The sequence below is a fragment of the Accipiter gentilis genome, chromosome 8 (assembly GCF_929443795.1).
Source record: "Accipiter gentilis chromosome 8, bAccGen1.1, whole genome shotgun sequence".
NCBI classification, from domain to species: domain Eukaryota; kingdom Metazoa; phylum Chordata; class Aves; order Accipitriformes; family Accipitridae; genus Astur; species Astur gentilis.
This window is the reverse complement of record NC_064887.1, coordinates 16777726-16805367: the sequence shown is the minus strand read 5'-3', so window position 1 is coordinate 16805367 and position 27642 is coordinate 16777726. Positions and strand designations below refer to the sequence as shown.

Below are 27642 nucleotides of genomic sequence, written 5' to 3'. Positions count from 1 at the left end.
AGACGGCACCGAACAACTCTTGAGATCGACTACAAAGCCGTCATCTTTAAAGTGTATTCTACAGGAACGTGATTTTAGACTAGCTGAATAACAACAGTACACAGAGGGATTCTTACACTCTTGTGTACAGCCGCTGAAATTGCCCGCGGGGAGAAAAAAAGCTGCAACATATAGTCAAACGTAAGGGCTGATATTTAATGACAGATTTTTTCAGACCTTGTGACCACTCTGCCCTCCTTGAAAGGCGATGCCATTCTGGTAAGAAGACATAACCCCATTTACTTGCGGTGCTCCGGTGCAGCCGGGGAGGGCCCAGGCCCCACGGGGACTTCTCCCCGCCAAACTAACACTCCTCCGTCTTCTCTTCCCCTCACGGGCGCCGCACCAGCGAGGCCCGCGCCTCTACTTGCCCCTCCCCGCCCCGTAGGACCTGCCAACAGGTGCCAAACGCGCAGCTACCGTGCTCGGCCTCGCCGGCGGGTCGCGGCCGGTGGCGGAGCAGGTGCCGCCACAGCGCGACCGCGCTGTGGCGGCACCTGCTCCGCCACCGGCCGCGACCCGCCGGCGGGGGTGCAGGCCCTTGTTGAAAGTCTCCTAGCAACTGCTCGGCCAATGGGAGCGGCGCTGGGGCGGGGGTGTGCGGGCGGCGGGGCGGAGGAGGGGGGGGGGGGTAACGCCGCGGGGCCCGGCGAGGGGCCGGAGCGGTGGCGTCGGCAGCTGTGGGGCGCGGAGCGGAGCTCTCTCAGGAGCCGCCTCTCTCCCTCCTCCATCGGCAGCAGCCGCAGCAGGTGGTGCTGCGCGAATGGGTGCGCGGTGCTCCTCCTCCTCCTCCTCCTCCTTCTTCTCACCGGCGGCTCGGGAGGAGGGTTGCGCGGGGGCTGCGTCCCGCCTGTGAGGCGCGGCGGGTAACGGGCGCTCTGCGGCCGTTGGCGAGGCACAGGCTGGGGGGAGGGGGGCGGGTGGCGCGGCCGGGGCCGGTGAGGGAGCGGGAGGGCGCCGCAGCGCGCTGAGGTACCGGGGCTGCGCTGGGCTCTGCCCGCCCGCCGCGCCTGTGGGAGCCCGGAGCGGGGCAGCCGAGGAGAACGGCGTTTCAGCCGTCTGGGCTCGCCCTGGGGCGCTCCCTCGGCCGGGCCGGGCGAGGGCTGCGTGCGGGGGGAGCCTGTCTGGCCGTGGCGGTGCTGTGGATCTTGACCTGTGCCCCTTCTTGTCAGGCTCCGGCTGATCCGCAGGGACGAGGGAGAGCTAGGGGAGCGGCGTGGCTTTGCCGGCCGTCCTCCCCGCTGGAAGGCCCAGCGTTTTGTTGATCTCGGTGGAGCTACAAGCGGCGGATGCTCTAAGAGGTGAGCGCCGTAAAGCTTTCTACTGAGTCAGTGAATTGGGGACTGCTCGGGTTTAGCTGGTAGTTTCACGTGATGGGAGAGTAGAGGTTCCATAAAGGATTTTGGCTTTTTTGTTTTGTTTTTTTGATTTTGTTTAAAAATATTTTTTCTCTATTTGCAGCAAAGCCCATTTCAATTTGAAGATCAAATCATAACGCAAGATCAGTCTGTAGTATTACTGCATCCCCTATTTGTGTAGAACACTGCTGCTTTCTGTGCTGTCAATGAAATAGTTACACGGGGCTCCATATGCTATGAAGGTATGATAGGAATTTCAGGGCAATGACTTAAAATAGGAGGCATGTGAAATAAAATGTGAATGTATTAAGTAAATTTCAATAGCAAACTTAGAAAGGAGACCTAGAGGAATTGTTTGATACCATTGATGGAGCAGGTTATAAGTATTTGGGGGGAAGATTTTCTTTCTGTTTCTTGCGGGGGGAGGGGGGGGAGCTGTGGTACTAGTATCAGTTGTCATTTGGACTGGTGAGAGCATAGAAGAGGGTAGTACTGGGCTCACTGGGGTCGATATCTTGTCTCTGGTAGTGGCTGGTGGCAGATGCTAAGAAAAAGATTGTAAGTATAGGTTGGTTGCACAGCGATACTTTTATCTGTGTATCCTCCCAGTATACTGCAGTCTGGAGCTGAAGGATTTCTGAGCAGAGGTTGTACCTCTCTCTTTAAATTTAATAGCTGCTGGTGGATGTTTTTCAATGAATTGGAGCCGTATATTTAGCATTCACAGCGCCTCATGGTGATGTGAGGCCATAATTTAACTGTGTTTTATATGGAAAAATGCTCTTATTTTCCAGCTTTTGTGCTGAATGTCTCATTTCATTCTGCATAACTGTTGTGTTAAAAGAAGCAACAAATAATTATTTTCTATACATTTGTCCTATTTCTCTAGCTGTTTCCTCTTCTAGCTGAAAAGTCATAGCTTATTAGTTTCTTGTATGAAAGTGTTGATTGACCTTCTTGCACCATTTTCAGGCCTGTTCTCTTTTATACAGGGAAGGTTGTATCTCTGTGTGATATTTAAGCTGGGGGAGCTTAGTGTTCATACAGAGACGTTATTGTGATCTCTTTTCTGTCCTCTGCTCCAACGTTCTGTGAAGTGCCTGTGAGTTATTTCCAGAGGACTAATCATAGTGACCCTGGGATCTCTTCCTGCATAATACCTAACCAGAGGCTGTTGGTTTAAGTACATAGCAGAGTTGTCTTTTTCATTGTGTTAGTTTGCATTTATGATCATGGAATTTCAGCTGCTGATTTTTATCATCCATTTGCTTAGTACAAGGACAACCTTCTGCAGTTTTTCTTTCAATCTGGGTCTTTATTTCTCTGAATAACTCTGTACAGTACATGAGCTTTCTCATTTACCTGCTCATCATCTTTTTAAATTTACTGAACAACAGGTATGCCCGCACTCTAATTTTCGTTTCTTTGGGACTTCCATATGATACACTTTCATATCTTCTCCTCACCCTTTTTTCACTTATTCCTACACTTTGCACTTCCCTATCTATAATTGGTCATTAATAAATCCCCTGACATCTTAGTTTAAGAGCTTTTGGTAGGAAACATTTTGAAAGGTTTTTTTGGAAATCCAGTTATCCTGTCTTGCCCAGGTATGTCGGCTCATTCCTTCTTCCGGAGCACTGTGGCAGACTTGTTAGAGTTCCTTTCTTCCACAGAAGGTATGCTGACATTTCACTAATCCTATTTGTTTGTGGTTACCAAATCTGTTCTATGACACTTCTGTTTTGCTCAACAGAAACCTAGGCTTTACATGAGAACTATTCCTTGAAGTCCCTGGCAATCTTTAGAGAAATTAGTTGCAGTTACCATCTTCCATTCCATGCCTGATTAAACTTACAGGTTATATCCTACTGATACTTGAGAGTTTCATAGGTTCTGGCTCTGCCCAGTAAATGTTACCAATTTTAGGAACTAGTGAGGTGTGGGGGGTTTTGGTTGTTTTGGGTGGGTTTTTTTTTGTGGTTTTTTTGTGTTTTTTTTTTTTTTTTTTTTTTCTTTTTATAAGTTGTCTGCTTGCAGAGACAGCCAAACTATGAAGTTTGGCTAAAGTTGATCTTGGGAAAAGGAGGAGGAACTGCAGAAGACAGTTCCTAAGGTTTTCCTGTTGTGTATCTGTGACATGGGGAGGTTTGGTAGCATAATGTTCTGCTCCAGCTACATGTAGTAAGCCATTTGTGAATGCAAACAGAGGAATACAATTTTGAAGATAAACAAAAATAGTACTATTGTTTGGCAATGGGAAAATGCTAATGTGAAGATCCATAGTGTTAGTTCAAAATGGGGTAGGAATTTGGGAGCCAGATGAAACATTTCCACGTTTCAATTTTTTCAGTGATTGCATTAACAGAATTTCAGTTATCTGTGTATGTAAAAGGTAGAGTTGTATCTTGAGGTAGTAGAAAAGATTTTATTCCTTGTAACAAGTGTTTGAGGCAAAGACCATGACGCAACGAACATCGAATGTTGAATTTTATCAGGTGTGAGGTTATATTCTCATGTGGTTATACATGTTGAGAAGGTCAAATAAACATTTGTTTTCTTAAAACTCTTGATTATTTTTTTTATTTGTTTGTTTTTGAAGTAAAATGGCATGGAGAAATGTAGTTGTGATTTTCTGAGTATGATATGCTCAGAATGAAGTGGAGACTTAATACCTGCAGGCTAGGTGGTTTGACTTGCCTTTTCATGTTACTTTTGACAATACTGAGAAGTTTAGCTGGAAATTTGCCATTACTTAAAGTTCCCATAGAGTGTGGTAAGTGGAGGGATTCCCCCACCCCCATTTTGCAGTTAATAGAATAACGATTAAATTGCCATAGTCTTGTAAATGTGGGGGGAAAGATCTGGGGTCTGCTTTGATTGCAAGACCATCATTAAAATTACAATATTAAATAAAGGTCACTAAAACTGTAATAGATTTTTAGAGGAAGGAATTCTTTCAACTATACAGTTATCACTGGATATGATATGCATATTTTGGTGATAACTGTAAACTGTGTTATTAAAATAGCTGTAGAGAGAGAGTAAGTTTCAAAACTCTAGGGAGGAAATGCATGGACTTTCATGGTGATTACATGAATTAAAACAAGTATGTTTCTTACAACGTTATCAGGGATAGACTTGTAAATCTACAATGTCATAACCAGAGTGTACCCTAAATCTACATAGACTGATGTGTCTTTGTGTCTGTCTGGATAAGAGCCATCTGTGTGGCATCTGTGGATTACTAGACAAATGTAAAAGCTTTAAGCAGATTCACAGCTCCTTTTGGATATAATTTTAGTAGAAGGAATCATATTGCCCTTTAAGTAAATGCTAACTATGCCCCCCTCAATTTTTACAAGTTGAACTATATACATGTCACAACTTGTATTAGTATTTGAAATATATAGAGAAGGAATGTTTGTTTGACAATTTCTGGTTGATACTGACTTTTTAAAACTTTTTTTCCAAGGCATTGTGATATTGGGGACAGGTAGAAACCACCTCTCCAAAAATTGCCTTTCCCCATCCTCTGCCTTAGGGGGGGGGGGAATTTTCTTGGTTACCAGATACTGCATTTCCCATTTGTGTCGCACCCTGTGTTTGTTAGAGATGACCAGATGGTGTAATGTGATCGCAGCACAGTGCTGTGACAAGTGATTATCTTCTGATTGAATGAGTTTTACAAACCCAGTTACAACTACTCTTCTTCAAGTTTAAGCATGATATTAAGAAATTCTAAGTATGCTGAGTTGTGTGAAGCTTATAATCCTAACTTCTTGCTGCTCATGGTCTTTGCATTGCAGTATGATCTGAACTCAGCCTTACTTAATTGGATTTCTGTCTTGAATCTTGGCATATTCATTGTCAATCCCTCCCCTGTCCCCCAAAACAGAACAGTAATTTTAAGAACAGCTACTTTCAGCTCTCTGGGTTTGTGAAATGTACTATTTTTGAAGTTTAATCTAATCTTGTTCTTGAAAAGAAAGATGTATTTGTTAGTGAATCATGTAGGAGTTTGTGGAACTATTCCTGTAGATTTTTGTCAAAAAATTCCCCAGGTGCCTTTCTAAGAATCAAGTTCTCATATGTTATTACCATGACAGCTCTTATTTTTTAAGTTCTTTGGGTTTTTTGTACTTCACTTGTTCCGACAAGCACTTGAATGGCTTGATTGCTGCTTCCTTGGTTGTAAGTTGTCTGTGATTTTAGTGTGTTTTGGGGAGATGTGTGTGTTTGGAGTTTCTTGTTAGTTTGTTTTTTAGATTTCCATTTGCAGTGGGATGGCTGTGCCGTTATGTGCACACATTTGAAATTGGGTTGCAGAGGCTCATTTTTTGACAATCCATCGAAGTCTTATCCACTCCAGGGCTTTCTTGCTTGGGACAGGAAGTGACAATTGGCAGAATTACATCTAGCAAGCACTGGGTCGTTACAGGTTTATGAACCTGTTGGTGAAGTAACTGCAACAAATCCCTGTGTACAGAGAATGGGCACAGAATGAAAATCATTAAGTAGTTACAGAAGTTTGGGCTGTTCAGTGGTTCTTTTTTCTCCCACCCGCAGTCAGTCAGATGTTAGTATGAGATGCTGGGAAACAGCAAAATTTGACTTTTTGCTTCCTATTGCATGTTTTCCCAAGCAGGATTTGAGGAGGGGGAGGAAAAAAAACCCCAAACCAAAACACCCCAAAACCCCACAAAACCTTCTTAACTATTTTTGTTTGGTTAAAGCCTTTCTGTGTTAACTAGGATAGCCTAGGGAGATCCCTAAAGTACTTCGCAATCTTATGTATTTTATTATTCTTCCATAATTACACAAAATACTGCTTCAGAGTTACACACTTTTGTCCTCTACGTGAATATGTTCCCTGGTACATTTTGGTGGTTAAAGAGAGCATTGTAGTGTACTAAAGGTGCAGCATACTAAAGGTGAAGAGTCCCTTCTCAATACACTGTATCTAAACTAATTTTGCATCCATGCTGTCTTCATCAGGAATGCTCATCTTTAGCTCTTGCATACTTCAGTGAGGCTATTTTGAGCCACGTTGCTCCAGAGGAACTGCCTAGACTGGGAAGGAAATGTATCTGATGGGTCTTAATCACCAGATAGCTTTAGAAGTCACGGCTGAGGTCCTGAACTGGCAGTAGAAGCCACGTGGAACTGATGAGATGATCTTAGCATGGGACTAAAGGCTTGTAGCGTTCCCATTTGCAGCTGACACAGGATTGTCTCATTCTGCACATCTGAATTTAATTCTAAATACAGTATGTAAAGATGATTCAAGTAAAAAATGCTGACCACTCCCTGAAATGATTACTGCTTCAAAGCTACTGCACTTGTTTGATGACATGTAGCTATTTAAGATACCTTAGGGTAGTGGTTTAACAGCTGAAGGAAGCATTTGAGTTTGGCGCTTTCCAAAACTTGAAATTGCTGAGGGTGGCTTTTAATCTGATGTATTAAACAGTGTGCAGTGTACTGCAGGTGGTCTTTTCAAGTCTAAAGGCTCTAGAGCCTTCAAGATTGATTAATGTGAGAAGAATATAGTTGCATTATCTGGACTTTATTGTACTGCCTATGTGTTCTTGCTTTTTCTGTCTTCACTAGACATCTTTCTGAGCCTGAGTTTGTGTGTTAATTTTCTTGTGTCCTCTTGGTGTACCTAGAAACAGTGCATCACTAGAGAGTAGTCTTGATAAAGCATCTGCACTGAATGAATCTCTCTCAAATTTAGAGAGTCATTGCATTCCCACATCTGGACTAATTGGGTTTCTGCTTCCAGTCAAACATCGTTTGGAGTGATGGATGCTGTGTCAGAATAGTATTGTCAGTGCAGAGAGACCTGTGGGTTGGTAATACTGTACGTTCACGGAATTTGGATGATAAGATCTCATAATGGGTATGCAGCCTCTTAAAGAATAAAAGCTGGTTTGTTTGAAATTAATGGCATATCTGAAATGTGAGTAGTATTTTTGTGGACTTTGCAACAGTCCTTAATGGAATTTGTGTGTCTTGAGTTTCTTAACAATCTTTTGAAATACCTTATTAGAATGCAGGATTGCAATGCCAGTAATGAAAATATACTTGTAGTTTAATTTGCCTTCTTTTTCCCTTACGTTTGCAGGATTCTCTATCTGATGGATCCAACAGAAACGAAACTAACATGTAAGAAGTGTGTCCTCTTAATCCTTAGTTTGACTTTAAATTCCAGTTTTAAAAGCACAGTTGTTTTGGATGGGTGGAAAAAAAAAAAAAAAGGATTGACTTGCAGATTTCTGCTGTGAAGTGAGTTCTTGTCTTTAGAATCTGAACCTTTGTTCATTTCAAGACATCTTGCTTTTAGAGGGGAAAAAAGTTGAAAAATGTGCATAAATGAATATGGGCAGAGAGAAAGCAGAAAAACCAATTTCTTAAACAAGAACAACCACTAGATTGTTGCATTGATAGTGTTTTTCTTGCTGCCTTACATGTGCTTTCTGATACGTAATGTAGTAGTTTCTGCAAGCTTTCAACTGATCTGAGGAATAACTATTTACATCTTTTCCAACTAAATTTATGAACCTGGAGAAATACTCATCCAGCTGGATATTTTATTTTCTAATGCTGAGCATTCTGTAATACAACTCTACACCAGTAGATCTCTTAAAACTTGGTGTTACTTCAGGCACTGTGTTCTGTGCTTTGAAATGTTGATAAGGATTCTTACACTTTCCCTGTTCTCAAGAGACCTTATGAATAACGGAGCACACTCCCCCCCTCCCCCCCCCCCCTTCCTTTCTCTTTTTCCCCCTAAATGATAACTTTTTCCACAGTGATAAAAATACAGCGGTTTGGTGTCAGAAATTTAGAAGTTGCTTATTCAGAGTGTGTTTATTGGAACATTAGCGGGTGGTTAGGGGAAAACACCCTTGTGCTCTAAAAGTCTACAGAGTCCATGTAAAACTGACTTGAGATTTTGTTCTGAAGTGCTAATTTGAAAAGGTGGAAAGTTTATTTCCCTGAAGTATTATTGTTCGCGTAACAGCTGATGAGTTATGCTGTTCAGCTCTTAAGCATCCAAGCTGGATTTTCAGTTTCTGGCAGTGTGGTAACTAATGGCATTATGTGCCTTCTTACTGTGCAGTGGAGGTAGGGTATGGGGACAATCGGTTTGTTCTTCCTTGTGAGCGTGTGACTTTCCTTTGGTTTGCAGAGGGCTGGTGCTGTACTGAGTGGCTGTGCCAACAGGGTAAGGCTTCTATTTGTTTTCTTCAACAATTTTAGAGATTCTGCAAAGAAGCAAGCAACTTGCCAAGGCAAGGCAATATAACTAAATGTATAGGTTAAGTTAAATGTAAATGGTTAAATACTTATTAGAAGTTCCTTTGCCTTCCCTCTGCTAATATATCTTTTCTAGAGCCTTTATTATCCTTTTCTTTAATAATCTGACTCAGACAGATTTATGTTAAAACTTCACGTAAGTTTATCTTAATAAAATTGCTTTCCGGTTGTATGGCAGGAATATATTCAATATTTGGCTTGCTGTGTTTTCTCTGCTGTATATCAGCAGAAACAACTGAGTTATCTATAGTGTGAATCTTTATTATTTTCATGTATGCATGGCATTTTAGCTTTAGTTAATGGTTTACAAGACTTAGTTAAGTTTAAGGCTTACTAAATATAGATAGGTGCATCATTTTTACAGCATAATATCTGCTGTGCTTACTGTGTTCTAAATGCTGTGTAAAGAAGCAGAAAAACTTCATGTGGCTCAAGTCCAATAGTCACTCTCCTACGCCTGCTTTAACAATAGCGGCTAATACAGCTACAAGATTAATCTAAAATGCTCTTGCTATTTTAGGAGATGCCTACGTAACACACGTTGCCAGCAATTGTACTAAATACTTCACTGCTGAACCAGTTGCTCAGGTACCCTGCCTGTCTTTGTTGCTATGGGAGATTGGAAGACTATTACTGTGCCAGTGCTGTCATCAGGTAAACTGGTAATATTTTGAGTTCAGTAGATTTGCTAACTTTACCAGTGACATTATAGCTGCTAAAGAGAGAGAGATTGGAGTTTTGTGCATGACATACTTGACCAGTTAAGCAGAATGTTAAATAATGTGCAGTATATACAGTGCCTTGTTTTGGATTGAGTCCTTACAGAAATGCTGCTGTAGAATACTGTCCTTTCACACACATATATATATATATATATAAAAAAATGTTCTAAGACTTTTCAGTCACACTTTTTTTTTTAATTGCACCTTTTGGGATATCTTGTGTTTTCAGAGGTTTCTTTACTTGTTCTAAATACTATTACCTTATAAATTGATTATAAATTTATTAAAGGAGTAAATATTTCCTTGCCTGCTTCTACCTAGTGGAAGAGTAAATTATAGCATGCACTTAATATGAATAAGGATATCGTACATTCTGTAAGAATTTTCACTAGGCGCATGGCTTTTGCACCTGTGTGTAAAAAAAAAAAAAAAAAGTGTGGTAGCATGGCAGTTAGAAAGAAAGGTTGGGCAGAGTTTTTTTTTCTTGGTAGAGGTGTAAAATTGAAAGATGCAATACCTTAAAATGTTATTGAGTCTTTAAATTTTCAGTGGAAGTTTATCTGTTTTTTCATTGTGAATTGTTTATGTCATTTTAGATGAAATTCTAAGCTCTAGACTTGTAAATTTCTGTAAATAATAATTTGAGTAGTTGGAGGGTTGATTTTTTTTTTTTGTATGTGATGTGTCCTAAGCTGTTAGCCCTGACTTGTTTCTTAATGTTTTTAACTTTTAGATAGCAAAAATATCTTTCAATATACCTCAGAAAAAAAGATATCTCCCCCAAGCATGAACTCACAAGTGCTACGCTTGCCACTGCCTTCATCCAAAAGCATGCACAGCTTTTTCAGTGCCTTCTGCACAGAAGAGAATATTGAACAGAGTATATCGTATCTCAACAGGGTAAGCCAGATATTGTTTATTGGAGGTTGTGTGAAGGTGACACTAAATCAATTGTGGTAGTAAAGATTCACTGGATTAGGAAGGCTTCTTTCTCAATGCTCAGAAGCCAAGGTTGGTGGGGAATAGGATTCCTGCCCCCCGCCCCCCCCCCAGATTTCATTCAATATTTTTTCTCTCTTTTGGAGAATTGTGAGAGATTGATCCAGTTATTTATTCCCCCCCCCTCCTCCTTGTCTTTTACCAGGAATTGACAACATTGGGCTTTCCTTCTATTTATGCGGAGTCCAAAGGAAAAGAATTAAATTTAATATCTATCATAAATTGCATGAATGAATTGCTTGTACTGCAGCACAAGAACCTTCGAGCTCAGGAAGAAGTAGAAATGCAGCATCTGAAACTGGGTAGTGATATGGATCACTTACAGAACAGCTATGCTAAATTAAAGGTAGAAAATAAGATAATTTCACCGATATTACACAGCATTTATGTTTAACAGATACTGTACATTCTTAACAGTGAGTGCTTTTTTTGTTTTTCTTCCCGGTACTAATCTGCAATTGTATTTTTATTTGCATTTTGGGGTTATTTGAAGTATTTTTCCAGTTGAAAATTCCTTAAAGTTAACAAAATATGAATTAATGAGAGAACAGAAAACTTATTGAGAATTATGGCCCCTTTAATCAAGGAAGAGGGAAAACTGTTTGGATTGGAAGTGTTAATGCATGCTGTGGGTGAAAATGTTAAACACTTCAGTTCATATCATTCAGTAACACTTAAAACGATATGCCCAGCTCTAAAATACAAATTCCCAATATAATTGCAACCAGTAAAGGTGTAGGTATTTCTAGTGTGTGTCACAGGGCTGTTACCAGTCTTTCTCCATATCTGTAGCTTTTTCCATGTTTTTTTTTGTTGTTGTTGTTGGATTCCTTGGATAGCTGACTACAAAGGCTCCTTGCAAGAACTGCTCAGAAGCTGTTGTCAAAACTGAAGTCACTGAGCTTCATTTTATCGCAGGATAAATACATAGACAAGCCAGTCACTGTGGAGTAGCTGATGCATTGGAAGTTCACAGCCTATGCTACTTCATGGGTACTTGTATGGGCAGTCATATTAGTGTCGTATTTCCCTTGATTCTGTCAAGGAAATAAAATTTTTAGAAAGACTTCAGTGCATGATTTGGGGCCTTTTAGGCTTGCTTTTCACTATGGCTAGCTAGCACTGTCCCATTGACAAATACTGGTGTAGATTCTCAAAATCATAGCAGTCCTGCTGAGATGGGTCATCCATGTAGAAGCATTTCAATGTGACATGAACAATCATGTGTAACTGCACTCATTTTTATACAAACACTCTATAATGTTAGGTTCCAGAACACTGCAGTTGCTTTCCCTAGACAAATGGCTTTAAGGTGAGGCAGGGGAAAATTTGTTAGAATTACTTCAATCCCAGGGCATTTAATTTAGCTGTCAGCTTGTAAAGTTTCTCATGCAAATTCTTTCAGATACCCTGCAGTAATCCTCTTGACTTCCACTATTGTGTTACTTATATTCTGATGTGGTTTCCTTAGACGTTCTTGTTCCTTAAATATCTCTACCCATTTGTAGCTCACTACCTGTACAAAGAAAAAGAGCTTGTATATGGTGTTTGGCTCTGTCATTTAAACTGGCAATTTCAGGTTTGTTTGAGTCTCAGATTTGTGGAGGAAGGTTTCTAAAAATGCTAGTTTTGCATAATCTGTTATAATGAGATCATCTGTCTAGCCTTACTCTGTATATGTGAAATGTCCCATTTCCTTTGCTATGGCCACAGTCTGCTGATCTGTGTAATTGTTCCCTTGATTGTTTAACAGAAGTGTTCCAGTAATACTGTAGTCCAAAATTCATACAGGTTGCTTAGTATCTGCCTCACTATCACAGTATAGATATGCTTACAGAATCCTGACTTAATGAAAAAGTAATAACTGTATAAGATAGTATCTGTTAAACACCAAGCTAAATTTTTGTTTCTTGTGAGCAGGAATGTTTCTTGTACTGGAGAATCATCCTTCTTGCTCCAGAAAATACAACTAATTTGTTATTGAGAATGCAAGAGAATCCCCAAAACATCAGAGATCAAATAATTTACTAATTTACTTCAAGTGAGGTGGTTTGGCAGTTTGGTTTGGGTGTTGTGTGTGTTGGGTGGGGTTTTTTTGAATTGCTTGCTATTAATTCTTATTGATACTGAACTATCAACACTTTTTCTAGGAACAGTTGGAATTATCTAAAAGGGAAATAGTTGGACTTCAGGAAAGAGACAGACAACTGCAAAGCAAGAACAGAAATTTGCACCAGTTACTTAAAAATGAAAAGGATGAAGTGAGTTTTGTACATTAACACGAGTCATTACATAAATATTCAATAATGTGGTTTTTTTGCAAGGAGTCTCATAATTGTTCACTTTGAAGGTTTTTTCTGTTGGTAAATGTTGTCTTTCACCAAAGTGAAATTGGCCTGTTGCATATAGATAAATAGATTCTGTAAGGGATAGGTCCAAGATACAACAATGGTAGAGAGTACTGCAGAAATGCACATGTACAGTTTTCTGAGGCTTTCAATACTTTTGAGCATAGCTTTACCTTAGAATGTTTAAAAAGACCAAAATGTAGGAGGGGACAACAGGATTCAGTCACATGCTCAAAGCTATGTGTATAGGAGCTTTTCTTTGTTTGCTTTTGTTTTGTTTGTTTTGGTCATGGTTTGGTTTTTTGGTGTTTTTTTTGTTGTTGTTGTTGTTTTGTTTGTTTGTTTGTTTTAATGTTGTAGAGGAGAGCAGAAGACCAGAAAGAAGGGGAAGTATTGGGGAAACCCAGCCCAAAAGCACAGTCTCATTAAACCTGGGAGTCTTGGAAGAGCTAAGATCAGAAAACACTTTGACATCCAAGACACTGCTTAGCTTGGGATTTGTTTCCAGTGTGCTCCTTTCCCCCCCACTGTACTTTGCATGGCTCCTAAGTTTCTGTGAATACTCTGTGTTCATAAACATATTCATACAGTTAGCAATTACAACACTATTTGTGTCCAGTGAACATCCTAAAGTTCCAGCTTAACATATTGAATGTGCTGTATGTTTGTAAGGTTAAAACTGATGATTCAAAAAAACTCCAACACAACCCAGGCATTGATAGTACAGGCCAAGAATGTGCTTTATGATATGTTTTAATGTTCTTTTAGACCAAATGGAATGGTCTGTCTTCCAGCATCCTGCTGCCCAAAAGAAGAGTTTATTATTTTTTTAGTGTAAACCTGACAAGCCTACTTTTAAACTAGATCCTGAACATTAATTGCTGAAACAAAAAAATGTCTTTCTCTGCTCTGTTCACTAAAGGTGTTAAAGAAGGTTATGTGAATTGCAAGAAGATGAGTTCAGTTGTACTTCAGAGGAGCTATAGTATTATAATATGTTGCTTACAATGTTGGTTTCTGCAGAAAAACTAAATTCCCTGAGATAAGTCTGAGGTCAGAATCCATGGGTTGGGAGAGTTCTCCAGATTAATTTTGTCACTTCCTTTCACCAGAAATACAGTTTAATAGAAGAGTCATTTTGCTTCATGTGTTTTGGTTTTCTGAAGAAATTTATGTACTTATGCTTTAGTTGAAGAAATACAGGTTTTGTGGGGTTGCTTTTAGGTACAGAAGTTACAGAACATAATTTCAAGTCGAGCTACACAGTACAATCATGATATGAAGAGGAAAGAAAGAGAATATAACAAATTAAAGGAACGCTTACATCAATTAGTCATGAACAAAAAGGACAAAAAGATAGGTAAGCAGCTCTGAATTTTACTACAGGAAAATAGCATATTCTGTATGTTAACAATGTTTATATTTGGTTCTGTGTATCTGTAAAGTCAATATGGCTGCCCTCTTGTAGATTTTTTTTTTTTAGATGTTAAAATCTTTTATGTAAGATTTAGTATTTCTTGTCAGCTGACTGTGTAAGGCTAATAAACTTCTGTGTTCCGTAAGATTGTTTACCAAGCGCAAACCAAGATGGAGATATTCACAAAATGAGTTGGTTTTTTTACTAGGGAGAATTACTTGGAATTAATTCCTAAGCTAGAGCTGTGTCTCCTATTTTCTTGCTACTGCTGCCATCACAAGACTTTGGATAGTGTCATAAACACTGTATTATGCCTACCAGTTCCAATCAGGAAGGAACACTGCATGAGCTTTTTTCCCCTTGAGATACTACAGTCTACTTCTGTTAACAGTAAGCGATGAGAAATTAGAGAGGAAGTAACATAAGATAGACATAGCATGTAGTGCTATGTGAAATGAGGAGAAAAGAGATCTCCTTTATCATATAAGTACTTTTAAGTTGTGCTGCCCAAAAATTGTATTCAGGATATTCATCAGTGCTGTTTAGCATGAGTATAGTTTTCTGTGGTGTGTTGCTGAAAATAGGCATCAGTGTTATGTAACAGATAAAACTATCTGCACCTCTTGATTCATATATCTGGCTTTAGAGTATTCTGTATAACTTTTCTTCAGTGTAAGGGAGGTACTGCTCATCCTCTCCTATCCCTCCTGCCACCCCTGAAACCTGCAGCTGTTTGCCAACTGCGGTGCATGTTGTATTTTAGTAAGCTGGTTTAGTTCTCTAAACCAGAAGAAAACTATTTGTGTTTTTGCCAAGTTGGTTTTCTGCTGATTTAGTTTTCTGAAAGTGCTTGTGGGTAAGCCAAACCAGGTTTGGACACTGTAGCAGGAACACCTATTTTGGCTACAGAAAGTCTTTGGGTATCAACTCAGTATAACTCTAGAAGCCTCACCCTGAGATCAGTGAAACTTATTTGTGGCATGTTCTTGACCCCTTAATACTAGCTCACGTATCAGTGAGGTCAAAATAACAGGTTTTTAAACCTAGTTACTGTTTGCTTGATAGCTAACTAGAATTGAGCTTGGACCACTAATCTGTAGTAATGTGTTGGGTTTTTGGGGTTTTTTTTGTTGTTGTGGTTTTTTGTTGTTTTTTTGTTTTCTTTTTCTTCAAATGTTGACAGAAAGTTTTTGTTTTGAGGAACACCTTGTGAAACATCACAAAGTTGCTTACTCTAAACTGGAAATAAAACTGGTATGATTGCCAGAAGAGAGGTTAGAGTTGATACACCATTGCTATAAAGGCTGAAATAGGGATAAAGGTGCCATTAAGAAATGCATTAAAAAGGTAAGACAGGATGAGAATATGTCCCTCTGAGTTTCAAAAATTATCATCTTTCCTTGATTATCTTATTCTTACTTTGTTAAGCAGGGCAATGTGTTTCAATATGGGTCTAAAGATTGAGGGGGATATTTGGGTAACGTGGTCTCTTGGCAATAACTACATGGAAATGCTAATAGGTAAATGCAATGACATCTGAATATTTATATATTTGCATGTTGTTTCATGCTTTGAAATGTCCTTTTCATTTGTAGCTATGGAAGTTCTAAATTATGTTGGTAGAGCTGATGGGAAGAGAGGTGCATGGAGGACTGATAAGACAGAAGCCAGGTAGTTGTCTTAGAACAACATTAAATGAAGTCTATATTATGGCTGTTACGTTGTTACTGTAAGATTGCTTCTTCCAGAAACGAAGAAGAAATGTACAAAGTTCTGTTAAGTGATTATGAACAACGCCAAAACCAGCTTTTAGTGGAAAATGCTGAGCTGAAAAAAGTTCTTCAGCAAATGAAGAAAGAGATTATTTCACTTCTCCCACCTCAGAAACAGAAACCTAAAGAAAGGCCTGAAGATGGGCCAGTAAGTATTCTTCAGTTAAAATTAAATCTGTCTGGTAGTTTGGTATAGTGCTGGAGTAATTTGATCATTAAGGGGGGCCGGGGGGGGAGGGAAGATAAACTTCTTGTGGAACTTGTGGATTGCACATCCTGTGCTGTGCTTGAAATCCATTGGTGTTTATATGTTCTACTCTCTGTGAACAACACCCAGTGTATTCTTCCTAGTCAGTCAATGGAAAGCTTGAAATTATACTTTAAATAAATTTTCAGTGCAGTGGGTACCTGTATGTAATTCTAGATAACAATGCATTTTGGATTTTGTTGGCCTTCCATACTAAGATGTTGATGGTAGCTTTCAAGGTGCTTATGCAAAGACACCAGGCTTCCCATAGAATCCATGGGGGTGGAGGACATGTAATTAGGGTGTGCTATAGGATAGTACATGGATTAGAGCAGCTATTAGTGCCTTTTACAGAGCTTCTGGTGTGTTCAAGGAAAATGTTTGATTTCCAAGAAAAATGGTTTGTGGAGTTTTCTGTTTCTTTTGTTTCCAGGTTTTAAGTCTTTCTTTGTTTACACAGGATACCTTATTTTTATGGAACTGCACATTCATTTATCGAAGAGTTTGTTTATTCCTTTTGCTGATTCCTTGCTAGAAGTTGGAGTTCTGTTTTGATCGCAGAATGGAGTAGGGAATAATCTAGAAGGTTAACTGAGCTTTGTCTTAGCAATAAGAGTATCCCTGGGCATAAGAAAGAGTTGAAATACAGAAAACAGGCATAAAGGCTAGATTCTGGGAATCATTCAAGATTGATAGTGTACTAGTAATAGGATATTAAGAGAATATGGATACGCTACAGAACAAAGGATGAAGTGTTTCTTGTTACAGTAAATAGTATGTGTTGGTACATAAGCATATGTGTAGATGGAGCCTTCCAGAGTGTGCTGTTACTGTGGAATCTAGTGCTTGCCATTTCAGAACGTCCCCCGTCCCTCTCAAGTTGCTTTACTGCTTCCTTTACTACTGAGCCGTCTCGGGTGCATTGTCCAGCCCCAGAATGTGCTATGTAGAAGAGCACTAGACTCTCTTCAGCCACTTCTTTGTAAGATGTGAATAAACTCTTTTAACTTGCTCCCTGTACTGTGTAGAATGGACTCCCGTGTGTATTTAGTGAAGTAATCAGTAATGTGCAGTGTTCTTAACCTTTACCTTAAGAGTTCATGTAGGAAGTCAGTAGATCTAATTATTACTATAGTTTAGCAACACGAAGTTGATCTTCAGTAATGGGTGTTGGGTATACTTTGTAGTATAAAGCATAATTGGGTACCATTTCTGTGAATGATCCTTCTGCTTTTAGGATTTCAGTGAGGCCAGGAGTGTTTGGCACAAACTTGAGTACACTGGTGAAAATCCAGCTGTGGGAATGGGGTCTTTATGAACTTGCTCCTTGAAACAACAAACGAGGAAAAACTGGGACTTAGTGCTCTGAAATTCACTGTTCTTGGGTGATTAGACAAGTATTTGTTAACTATTGTAGCATTAATAGACTACTAAGAAAATACTAAAAGTATTTAGTGCACTGAAACTTCTGATTAGTTCTCTTGTAACAGTACTAATTAACCAAACTAAGCAAAGCAACTACTTCTATACAACAGTAATTTCTGGTAGTACAATAATGATAGAAGTACTTACTAGCTGCAAGTCTCAAGTGGAATTATTTCAGTGGGTTGTAGGGTGGTGTGGGGTTTTTGGTTTGTTGGGGGTTTTTTGTTGTTGGTTTTTTTTCCATTTAACCTATTGTATGCTTTCTCTAATGTCATGCCACTCTAGAATTGGAGATAGCAGTGTCCCTATCATGACAAAAAACTTGGGTTTTTTTACATTTGTCAAATTAATATAAACAGGAAGAATGTTGCCAAAAATGATGGTTTTGCAAAAGTAAATTATTTATTTAAGACTTAATCTATCCCACAATGCCTATTTTACGTGGATTAGCTTTTTGTTTAGAAATACTGGTTTGCTTTGTGAATGTCTGAAAAAAATTTATATTTAAAACATTGGATCTGATAGTTCATGCTTGTTTGTGGCTCTCTTAACATTTTGGTATGAAATCTGAATTCTTATTGAACGCCTTGCAGAACAACAACAAAAAACCACAAAAAAACCCCAACAAACATTGCATTTCTACTTAGAAGTGCTAATTCATATTGATTCTTAGAAGGAAACATACACCTTGAAGTGTGGCAGCTAATGATGTAGTTGCATCATTTATCACTTTGCTTCCCATCACAGAATAACAGCCATGAAACCAGCCAGACTGTCATGTTATCACAGTACTATAGAGACCTATTCCAGATGGGGCTTTCATTGTGTTAGCATATATAAATATAAGAAAAGGAATAAGATGTTGCTTTATGAAGTGACATAAAACTCTTTAACCAACCAACCAAGCTCTGCCTCCCTGTTCCCCCAAAACAACAACAAAAAACCCAAACCAAAATCCTGTGTGTGGGGTTTTTTGTTTTTTTTTTTTATATAGCCGTTTTGCTCCTCAAGACCTCCTGTGATCTGGGTTTGAAAGAAAATGCTTACTGCATTTGTAAATGAGTTACTCTGATGCCTTTGAACCTCCTGGTTTTGTACTTCCCATCCAATTTTTCTTATCTCCTATTAGATAAAGGGAATTGTATAGAATGGTTTAGATGCTTGAGAAGAGTGGATTATTCATGCGAGGTATTCAAACGGCTATAGCTTTTCAGTTTAAATCTACTAAATTGGCCTGGGCTATTCTTCTCTCAGCCATTTAGATTTTTGTCTTAGCTCTTTGAGATAGCATTCATGTTTGATGTTTGAACAGTAGTGTAAAATGGAAGTGGGAGAGGGAGGTGTTAGTTCTGCTCTATCTTTGGTGTGTTGTGGGTATTTTTATCATGGAGAAGAATAAAGCAGGGGCAAATTACTTAATTCTCAACAGGAGAAAATCTTAAATTCTGATCATGCTGCATAGTGAGTTTGAGCACCTATTCTTAAGTTCGGCAGCAGAACTCAGCAGTCTGAACTCTAGCTTGAAGATGCATGAGAGTGAGTGATTCTTGCTAGCTGATACTCTCTGTGGTGGGGTTCTGGGTCCTGCCAGGTCACTTCTGTCTCTTCAGCATTATGCTGTCAGGGAACTGAACTCCCTGACAGGCAAATTTCCTTAAATGGGAAAATCTTACTTGTATATAAAGGTGTTTCTTCTCTTCAGTAAATTAAATCCATGTACATATTTAAATAAGCAAATACATGTATTTGGAGTGGTGGAGTGGTTTGCAGCTTCTTGTTTCTGCTTTTACAGGTGCTGTCAGACCTGGAGGAAGATATTGGAGAGTTAAATAAAGAGAATATGTGGGAACTGTCTTGTGAAACTGTGCGAGAGCAGCTTACCAACAGCATTAGAAAACAATGGAGAATGCTGAAAAATCATGTTGAAAAGTTAGATAACCAAGGTGATGTTTAACTGTATTACATGTACATATAGAATGCTACTGATAATTCCATTTGGTATCATGCTCTTGGGATTTACTGACTTAAGCTAAAAGGAAGCTAAAATGGAAGGAATTGTGACCTGGTAGACTTTCTGAAAGGGCTTGTGATTGGCATTTTTCTGTGTGAGTTTTAACTGTAGGTAGTTAGGGAAGCAGTTGCATACCAAGCCTGTTTTCCTGAGAAAGGACATGATTTAGTTTGACACAGAAAACAGCAACTGTCTGAAGAAATAATTATTTTTCTTTTGAAAGTACATGCCTGTAATAATGCTTGTTGCCTTTCCCTACCTTTTTGAGATGTTAAGTAATGCAGATGTAACAATTTAAAGTAATTGGATGAAAAATATGTAAGTCCTTTTCAAGAGTCTAGGCTTGCCACATCCATACCTCTGAGGCTTTTTGTGGCATTCTAAAGTGAACTGGCTGATGGTATAGTGCTGGACTCTCCTCATTTCCAGCTGTTAAACAGCATTAAAAGATGGCTAAAAATATATAAAATTCTTTCCTAGTATTATTTTCCCATGCAAGCAAATGCTGCTGCTACCACAGGGATGTTTGCAGTCAAGAATAAGACTGAGAAGGTCACACATGCAATTGCAAATAAATGAGCAGATGGTCTTTGGGAATATGTTTATACCATAGAAAGGATTTTAAGAACACTTACTCTGAGTAATACTTGTTTTGGTGTAACTAACTGAAAAAATAGTTGTAAGCATCAGGAAAAATTTTTCATGTATTTGCTGTTTTCTTGGAGTCACATTTTTGTTTTTTGGATTTATAGAGATGACCATAGTCTAGTCCTTTAGGATTCAGTTAATGTTCAAACACTGGCATCAGGGGATCAAAACTTGGCTCATTACAATCACTGTGATAGCTATGCATGAAATTAAATAAAGCAGTATGTAATTATACAAAATACATTTTATTCCTCTCTAATTCATTCCCTTATGGGGATGAAAATATGCACACAATGTTTGTTAGCTCAGTTTCTCCTTCACAGGACTTGAAGGAAAAGGCTTTCTTTTTATATCTGTGATAAATATAGTTACTGTCATATTTTTATGAACACACAAGCCCTTCAAAAAAGGGCTCAGAAGAATAGGCTAACAGCATGTCAGTGAAAAGAAGTGTTCAGTTGTCTTGATTTTTCTTTTAAATAACCGCTGAAACAAGCGGGGGTTTTTGTGGGACACTTACTGCAATGCAGGCACTTGGTTTACCATGGGGAATGTGAAACAGCTATGTTTTCATTGGTACTTTTTTTCTGAACTGGATTTTGTGCATAATTACGTGTGTAGCACCAATTCTGGATCCCTTGTGTCTGATAGAAGTGCTTTTGAATACACTGTGTATCTGTCTTTCAGGATGAAACAAATACAGTCTAAACCCTTTTGCTATTGCTATTGCTATTCCTCCTGATGTGAGGAATTTTTTTGTTGTTTTTGTTTTAAGTAGTGCTTTTTTCCTCCCCTTAGTGTCACGTGTGCATTCAGGAGCTTTGAATGAAAAAGATGTCATTTCAAGAGAAGACCATGAGCTGGAAACTGAAAAGCTAGAGTTAGAGATTCAGCAATGTAAAGAAATGATCAAAACTCAGCAACAGCTCTTACAGGTAGTGGGCTTTAATTTTGCTTATTTTTCTAAACTGAATCTAAGTGTGTGGTTTTGGTTTGTGGTTGGTTTTTTTTTTTGTTTTTTTTTTTTTTTTTTTTTTAATGTGCCTCTCTTCTCACCTCTGGGCCTTTCTCCTTTCTCTTTGATAATGCTTTTTAAATAAAATATCTTAATGGTTGGTCTGAGTATTGGTGCACTAGTGGGTTGGTTAGTAATTTAATGAGCTTGTAGGTAGGAATAATTTGGGGGGATAAACAAAGGTAAGGAAGGCTGATGAGGTCAGCTTCTTGAACAGGGACATTTTGCTTGCCATCTGAAATTCTGCCCCCACCAGCCACCAACTTGATACTACATGGTTTCCATATTAAACTTCAACCATTTTTCTGACAAAACTGAACTTGTGGAAATACTGCACCTCTTAACAGTCACTCCCAAATTAATGTTTGTGTCTCTTGTTGCTTTATATCTGCAGCAGCAGCTTATGTCGCCATGTGACGATGACACCACTCTATTGCTACAGGACTGCTATTTGTTGGAAGAAAGAGAGCGTCTTCAGGAAGAATGGAGACTATTTCGAGAACAAAAAAAGAATTTTGAGAAGGAACGAAGAAGTTTTACAGAAGCTGCTATTAGATTAGGACTTGAGGTATTAGAAAAGGTGAAGGGTAATAGAAAAGGGAACTCCTATGGAAGATGAGTTACGATTGTTAAGTAGTTTTACTGTTATGCACGCTGAAGTGCAGTCATCCAACAATATCTGTTTGCTGATGTCTATATAGAAAGATCATTCCCATACTGTATAACACATATCTTTGGTAATTTTAGGAGATCATTCTGTTAGCATTTAAAAAAAACCAAGTTTTTTGTGTGTATTGGAAAATACAGTTGCTGCAAATGGAATGACCCATTTTTGTTTCAGCTTTTGAAATATCTAAGTACTTCCAAAAATCAGTCCACTTATTCATTAAATGGTTTATTAGGATGCTGCTTAAGTTTGGTTTCTTAAAAAAGCAAGGCCTGTGCAAGTTTCAGTCAGATTTGGCTGCAGGGTCAAATTGTCAAAGCCACTGGATTCCTAAGCTTTTGTGAAACCAGTGACTTGCAGAAACGCAAAGTAATTGCTGCCTTTCCCTTAGTAGGGTCATTATCTGTTCTGTTCTTGTAGTTAAGCTGGCTAGTAAGTACACATACTGGAAGGCAGTCAGGGTAGATATGTTTCAAAGAGCTCTAGCATGTGTGTCCTTTGGTCTAGCCAATAGTTAGGGCCAAGAACATGAAGGGGCTTAGAAGTTCAGCAGGGAAAGGAGGTCATGATGATGTGGTCATGAAACTATGATGGTACAGATATGACAGGAAAAAAAGACATTGAAGGAAGAAAGGAATGGACTTCAGATTTATTGCTTATGGAACTGCTTGCTTTGACACGCAGAGAAGAAAGTTGGAGTGGAATGTGATTAAAACTTGTGGATTCAGTTGGTCAGATGAAGGGAGTACTGTTGTTCACCAAATCTCTCAAGATTAGGGCTCAAGGGAACTCAGAAACTGCTTGAAATTAAGTTTAAAACGTATCCTCAAAAAAGTATGTTTTTATATATTGGGTAGTTGATTTCTGGATTTTGCTGCCACAGGGGATTGTGATGGCAATCAGTACCAGCAGGTTCAAAAAACAGTTGCCTAAGCCCGTGAACAGTACATGCACAGATGGGTACTGAAAGAGGGGGGAACAAAGGGGTGCCTTCCAACATCTCTACTCAAATGACTTTTGGGGCTGGGAACCTCTGAGGGAATGCACTACAGAATGTGGCCAGGTTCATGTGATCTCATAAATGGCATCTCCTGTGGCCATTGTTGGAGACAGAATCCTGAGCTAGATGGACAACTTGTCTGACTCAAAACAGCTTTTCTTTTTTTTTTTTTCTTTTATTCTTATGCTGTAAAATGTATTGTAAAGAACATGAACTTCAGATTTTACTTGCAATACTGGCACAACAGTAGTTCACGTGGTGACTAATATTGACTCAGACCACTACATACATATCTGTATGTATTCTTCAACTTTTATTTAATTTTATCTGCATTTTAATGAGTTTGTGAATTTCATATTGGACCTAGAATCCAGCTTTAAAAGTCTTGAGCAGTAATGACAGATAATTGTTTGTACATAACTGTTTAGGATTACATTGCAGCATAAGCATAACTATCCATGCTTCTGCTTGTTAAAATGCTTAAGTATGAAAAAGAGGAGTAATGCTGTAAGCTTTGTAGGTGTTTGCAAAAGTTTGCATTGGAGTTCAGCTTGCTCTATTTTTTACTGACAGAATAGAAATAATTTTATATAATGAAATTATATAAATTAGAATAAAAATTAAGTTTATATAGATTATAAATATATCACTTTATACAATAATTTTATAGATATTATTTATATAATGTCCTGTTTCACTGATGGTTTTTGGAGATGAAATAGCTTATTGCTTGATTCCACAGCCATTGAATCTCTTCGAGATTGTCTTTCAGCCATTATTTTCCTATTCTATGCTCAGAGAGACTGGAAAATGAAACAACCCCTTTCTTCCCGGCCCGGTTTCAGATGGAAGTAATCAGTGCTGTTTTCAATGTCATTTATTTAGGAGAAGGCTCAGGGTTGAGGTTTAAGCAGTAATCCTTACTGGCAGCTGCCCAGAAATGAGGGCTACCTCTAAGAGGTAGGGCTACACTGAGAGGGAAGGGGAGCATGGGAGGCAGTGGTAGGAGATTGTGTCACTGGAGTGGAGAACAGTAAAATGAAAGGATTAGTCAGACCTCTGTGAAACAAACCATGGGGTCTGGCTTGTAAATAAATACCTCCTCAGCTAATCCTTGTTGGATTCAAAAGCTTGCTTACATGACTGTAATTCTGTGTTAAACTGCTGGCTCTCCTTAATTACATGGACATGTTACAACTTGTGCTTTCTTAGATAGAACAGCATCAATTTAACGTGGACTAAGCTTGTTCCTGTGGTCGTAAGTGTAAACTGTCATTTCTTTTCCTAGAGAAAGGCATTTGAAGAAGATAGAGGAGCATGGCTGAAGCAACAGTTCTTAAGTATGTCTACTGATTACAAGCAGTCTGAAAATGTGACAACTCCAAGTGCCTTCTTAGGAAGCAAGTATTTGGTTCAAATTATGTTCTTGTAATGTGTTTCTTTTTTTCCCCTTTCAACTAGAAGATGCAAATATGAATAAAGCTATTAAAAAACCAAAACTCCCAAGACAAATTTTACCATGTATCTGTATCCCTCTACCTGTCAGGGTAACTGATGGTTCAAAATCCCCTTTTAAAAAGGGAATCATGATAACTCCCTCCCTGATAATTACTTATGTAATGAATTTATATTTGTGAAGCAACCTGGTGAATGGCAAGTACCTGACAGCACAGCCATTAAGAACAGGGAGCTTCTACAATTACTAAATTAAATTAATTTTGATCATATTTATTGCCAAGGCAGTTGAAGAAATCATGACCTATAGAGATCTGTATAGATTAGAAACAAGTTTTGGAAACGAGCATTATAATGTGGGGATGGCAGTATTAATTATTTGAGATGAGGTAATATTAAACGTGTACACAAACATTTTCAGTAAAAAAACCAAATCCTTTTGAAAAAGAAATAGTGAAAAGAGCATAATGATAATGAAAACAAATTTGAGCAATAAATGTTTGCATTTGAAGATTCAAATCTTCATAAAGGAATAATTTCTTCAGAAAAAAACCCAAAAATATGGCAATACGACATATAGGTTGGAATAGTGTTTTTATTGAGAGTATTTTTTACTTCCTTTCTTCTACTTTTTTTTTCTTTTCTTTCAAGTTGGTAAGCTTATTTCCCATCCCCTCGTGCCTGAATATGCATGTGCAGTGTTTTGGCCTTCACCACTGAGCCTTCAATACTTCCTAAGGAGTGTGGAGGGGTGGGGTGAGGCCAAAAAAAAGGGACAGGGGAAGAAAAAGTAACAAAAGTCTCTGTTAAATAGATTCTTGTTGTGGCAGGCAACATTTAAAGATGAATGGGTGACGCACCTGGCAAGTAAAGATAGCTTGAATTTGTATTCTTGTTAAAGTAGCCTTCCTCATGTGTTCTGGGTTCTCCTTGTTTCTCCTCTGTGCAGTTCCCATAGCACTTCTGTAAGTGTGAAATGAAATGATCTTCCACAGTAGGAAAACTTTTAGAAACAGAATTGAGACAGTTTGGCTGTTGCTCATGAAGAATGACTTGATTTAGTGATCTGTGAGAAACTTAAGATCTGTTCATTGTACACTAAAGCTTTTGATTTGTAATTGCCTTTTTCCAAATTCTAGTGTTTCTGGATGTACTTAATGGCATTCTTAAAAAATGGCATTCTTCAATCATATATATCCTAATCTTAAACTACTGGATAATAGTAATAAAACCAAATATAGGTCTGTCACACAGAGAATCATACTCCATTTGGATGTTACTCCACAGGTTATCATTAGAATTGTTGTTAAATCTTCCTTTTTCACAACACTTGTCCAAAACTTCTTAATTCTGTAGTACTGTGATGAATACTGTAGAATACAGAATCATTCTAATTTTTTTTCCACTTCATATGAAAGCTTTGAAATCTAAATGTGAGGAAGAGTTAGTGGGGATTGATTTGGCTCTGCCAAGTTTGGCCATGTCTTTCCATTGACTTTCATGATGGTTAAGTTCATATAAACACTAAGGCATCTAACTTACCGCTTTTAATTTTTTTTCTATACCCTGACAAGTTTACAAGTTCTTATGTTGGTGGTAATTACTGCATGTGCATGCTGGAGAAGTTTTTACTTAAGGAGTAAAAAAGTGTTATCAATTGGAAAGTGAGAAACTACATTTCTGTGACTTTAAACTTGACATCAGTATGACTACTTGCAGCAGTGGTTGTGTATGTAAATGCTTAATTTTCAAATTTAAAATCCTAATTTTAACATAACTTCATTCAGTAGCATGAAGTGTACTTATAAAACCTTATCACAGATTTATAACAGTAAGTTTTCCACAGATCTATAATAACAAGATTGATTATTATAGACGTGCTGTAAGATGTTTGATGTGTGTAGTTATTTATTTATTTTAAAGCAGAAGACATAAAAGAAACAAGTCATTCAAATGTTTTTGGTTGCACTGTAGCTTAACTGATTATATGTTTCTCTCTTAGGTTCTGACCAAGACAATCAGTTAGTGAAATCTACATCTCAGCAAAGAAAACCTTACTGTACGTTGAGTGGTCCTGTTTCAGCAGAACCCTGGCAGACATCTCGGTATATTACACGTAACAGGTATTTGAAATGATGTTGCAGATGGTTATTTTTATAGTGTTAAACTCTATGTGAAGCACAGAGACTAAGTTGTGATAACTTACAGAAAGCCTAATCTAAGGCTTATGATTGATATATAGCAAAAATATATTAAACATCATATCATAAAAACAGCATCGTGTTTCTACCCAAAGCATAACTTAATTGAGTTTTAACATTCTCTTTTTCCCAGTTCCACTGCTGCATCAACAAAACTCGCTGGAGATAGCAAGCCAAATCAGTGGGTGGAAAGTGACAAAGAAGAAATAGAGTAATGCACAAAGTCATGGAAGACTCCAGAGTTGGCACTCTGCTATGTAGAAACTTGCACATAGAACATCTGCCTTAGACTTCCTAGGGTTGGCTGCTGGGTTTTTTGTTTAGAGGTTTGTTCATAAACTTATCATTCTAAAGTAAAACAGAATGCTGTGAGTTTGATTATTCTTCTAGAGGATTATGTGGTGATCTGAATTGTGGCATGTGTGTGTGTATGTGCGTGGACATGGCTTTTATTTTTTAGACCATTTTTTGCCTCTTCCTTGCAACTCTTGAAAGAAGATAATTTAAAAATATATAAAAGCTTTGATATTTTTCTAGTAACAGAAGCTCTGATTCTGTGAATGAAGCAATGGTCTGAAACTTTGACTGTAATGAAATATTGGATCCTAATGTTACCTTTTATTACAGGCAGAGATAGCACTTTTAGAAATCGTCTAATTATTGGAAACATTCATTTATGTCTCAAGTGTAACTGGCATTAAAACTTCTTTTGCCTCAACTTGAATGTACAGTATACTGTAGATTTTTAACAAAACAGGTTCTATATTTATTGTGTGATTTGAAAATACCTCTTTGATATTTCAGATGACTTAAAGTGCAAAATCTTTATATATTTGTAAATAGACAAAGCGATTATGCTGAGAAACCATGAAGTGAAACACACGCATACATAATATTATTTTACATGGCGTTTTAAATTGTTTTATAGTGATACTCAGTTTACAGATGCATTAGGACTTTCAGTGGTTCAGTCAGGAACCAAATTATTTCAA

The 27642-nt window shown here is 38.2% G+C and overlaps 1 protein-coding gene across 5 annotated transcripts; it reads left to right on the top strand.

The window, feature by feature from the left end:
- Positions 1-725: 725 nt before the first annotated feature.
- On the top strand, positions 726-27642 carry SSX2IP (SSX family member 2 interacting protein). Of its 5 annotated transcripts, XM_049808824.1 has the most exons (17): positions 726-806; positions 1212-1340; positions 7528-7568; positions 8596-8631; positions 9244-9377; positions 10179-10345; positions 10590-10790; positions 12595-12705; positions 14017-14152; positions 15805-15880; positions 15958-16129; positions 19446-19596; positions 21111-21247; positions 21722-21895; positions 24283-24394; positions 26452-26572; positions 26784-27642. In XM_049808824.1, exons 5-17 carry the CDS (start codon positions 9335-9337, stop codon positions 26863-26865), a joined length of 1683 nt encoding a protein of 560 aa, XP_049664781.1. In that variant the 5' UTR covers positions 726-806; positions 1212-1340; positions 7528-7568; positions 8596-8631; positions 9244-9334; the 3' UTR covers positions 26866-27642. The 5 variants fall into 5 exon arrangements, with proteins under 5 accessions (XP_049664781.1, XP_049664784.1, XP_049664780.1 ...); XM_049808827.1 differs by lacking the exon at positions 726-806 and having other exon boundaries at positions 1110-1340; positions 24283-24334; XM_049808823.1 differs by lacking the exon at positions 726-806 and having other exon boundaries at positions 1110-1340.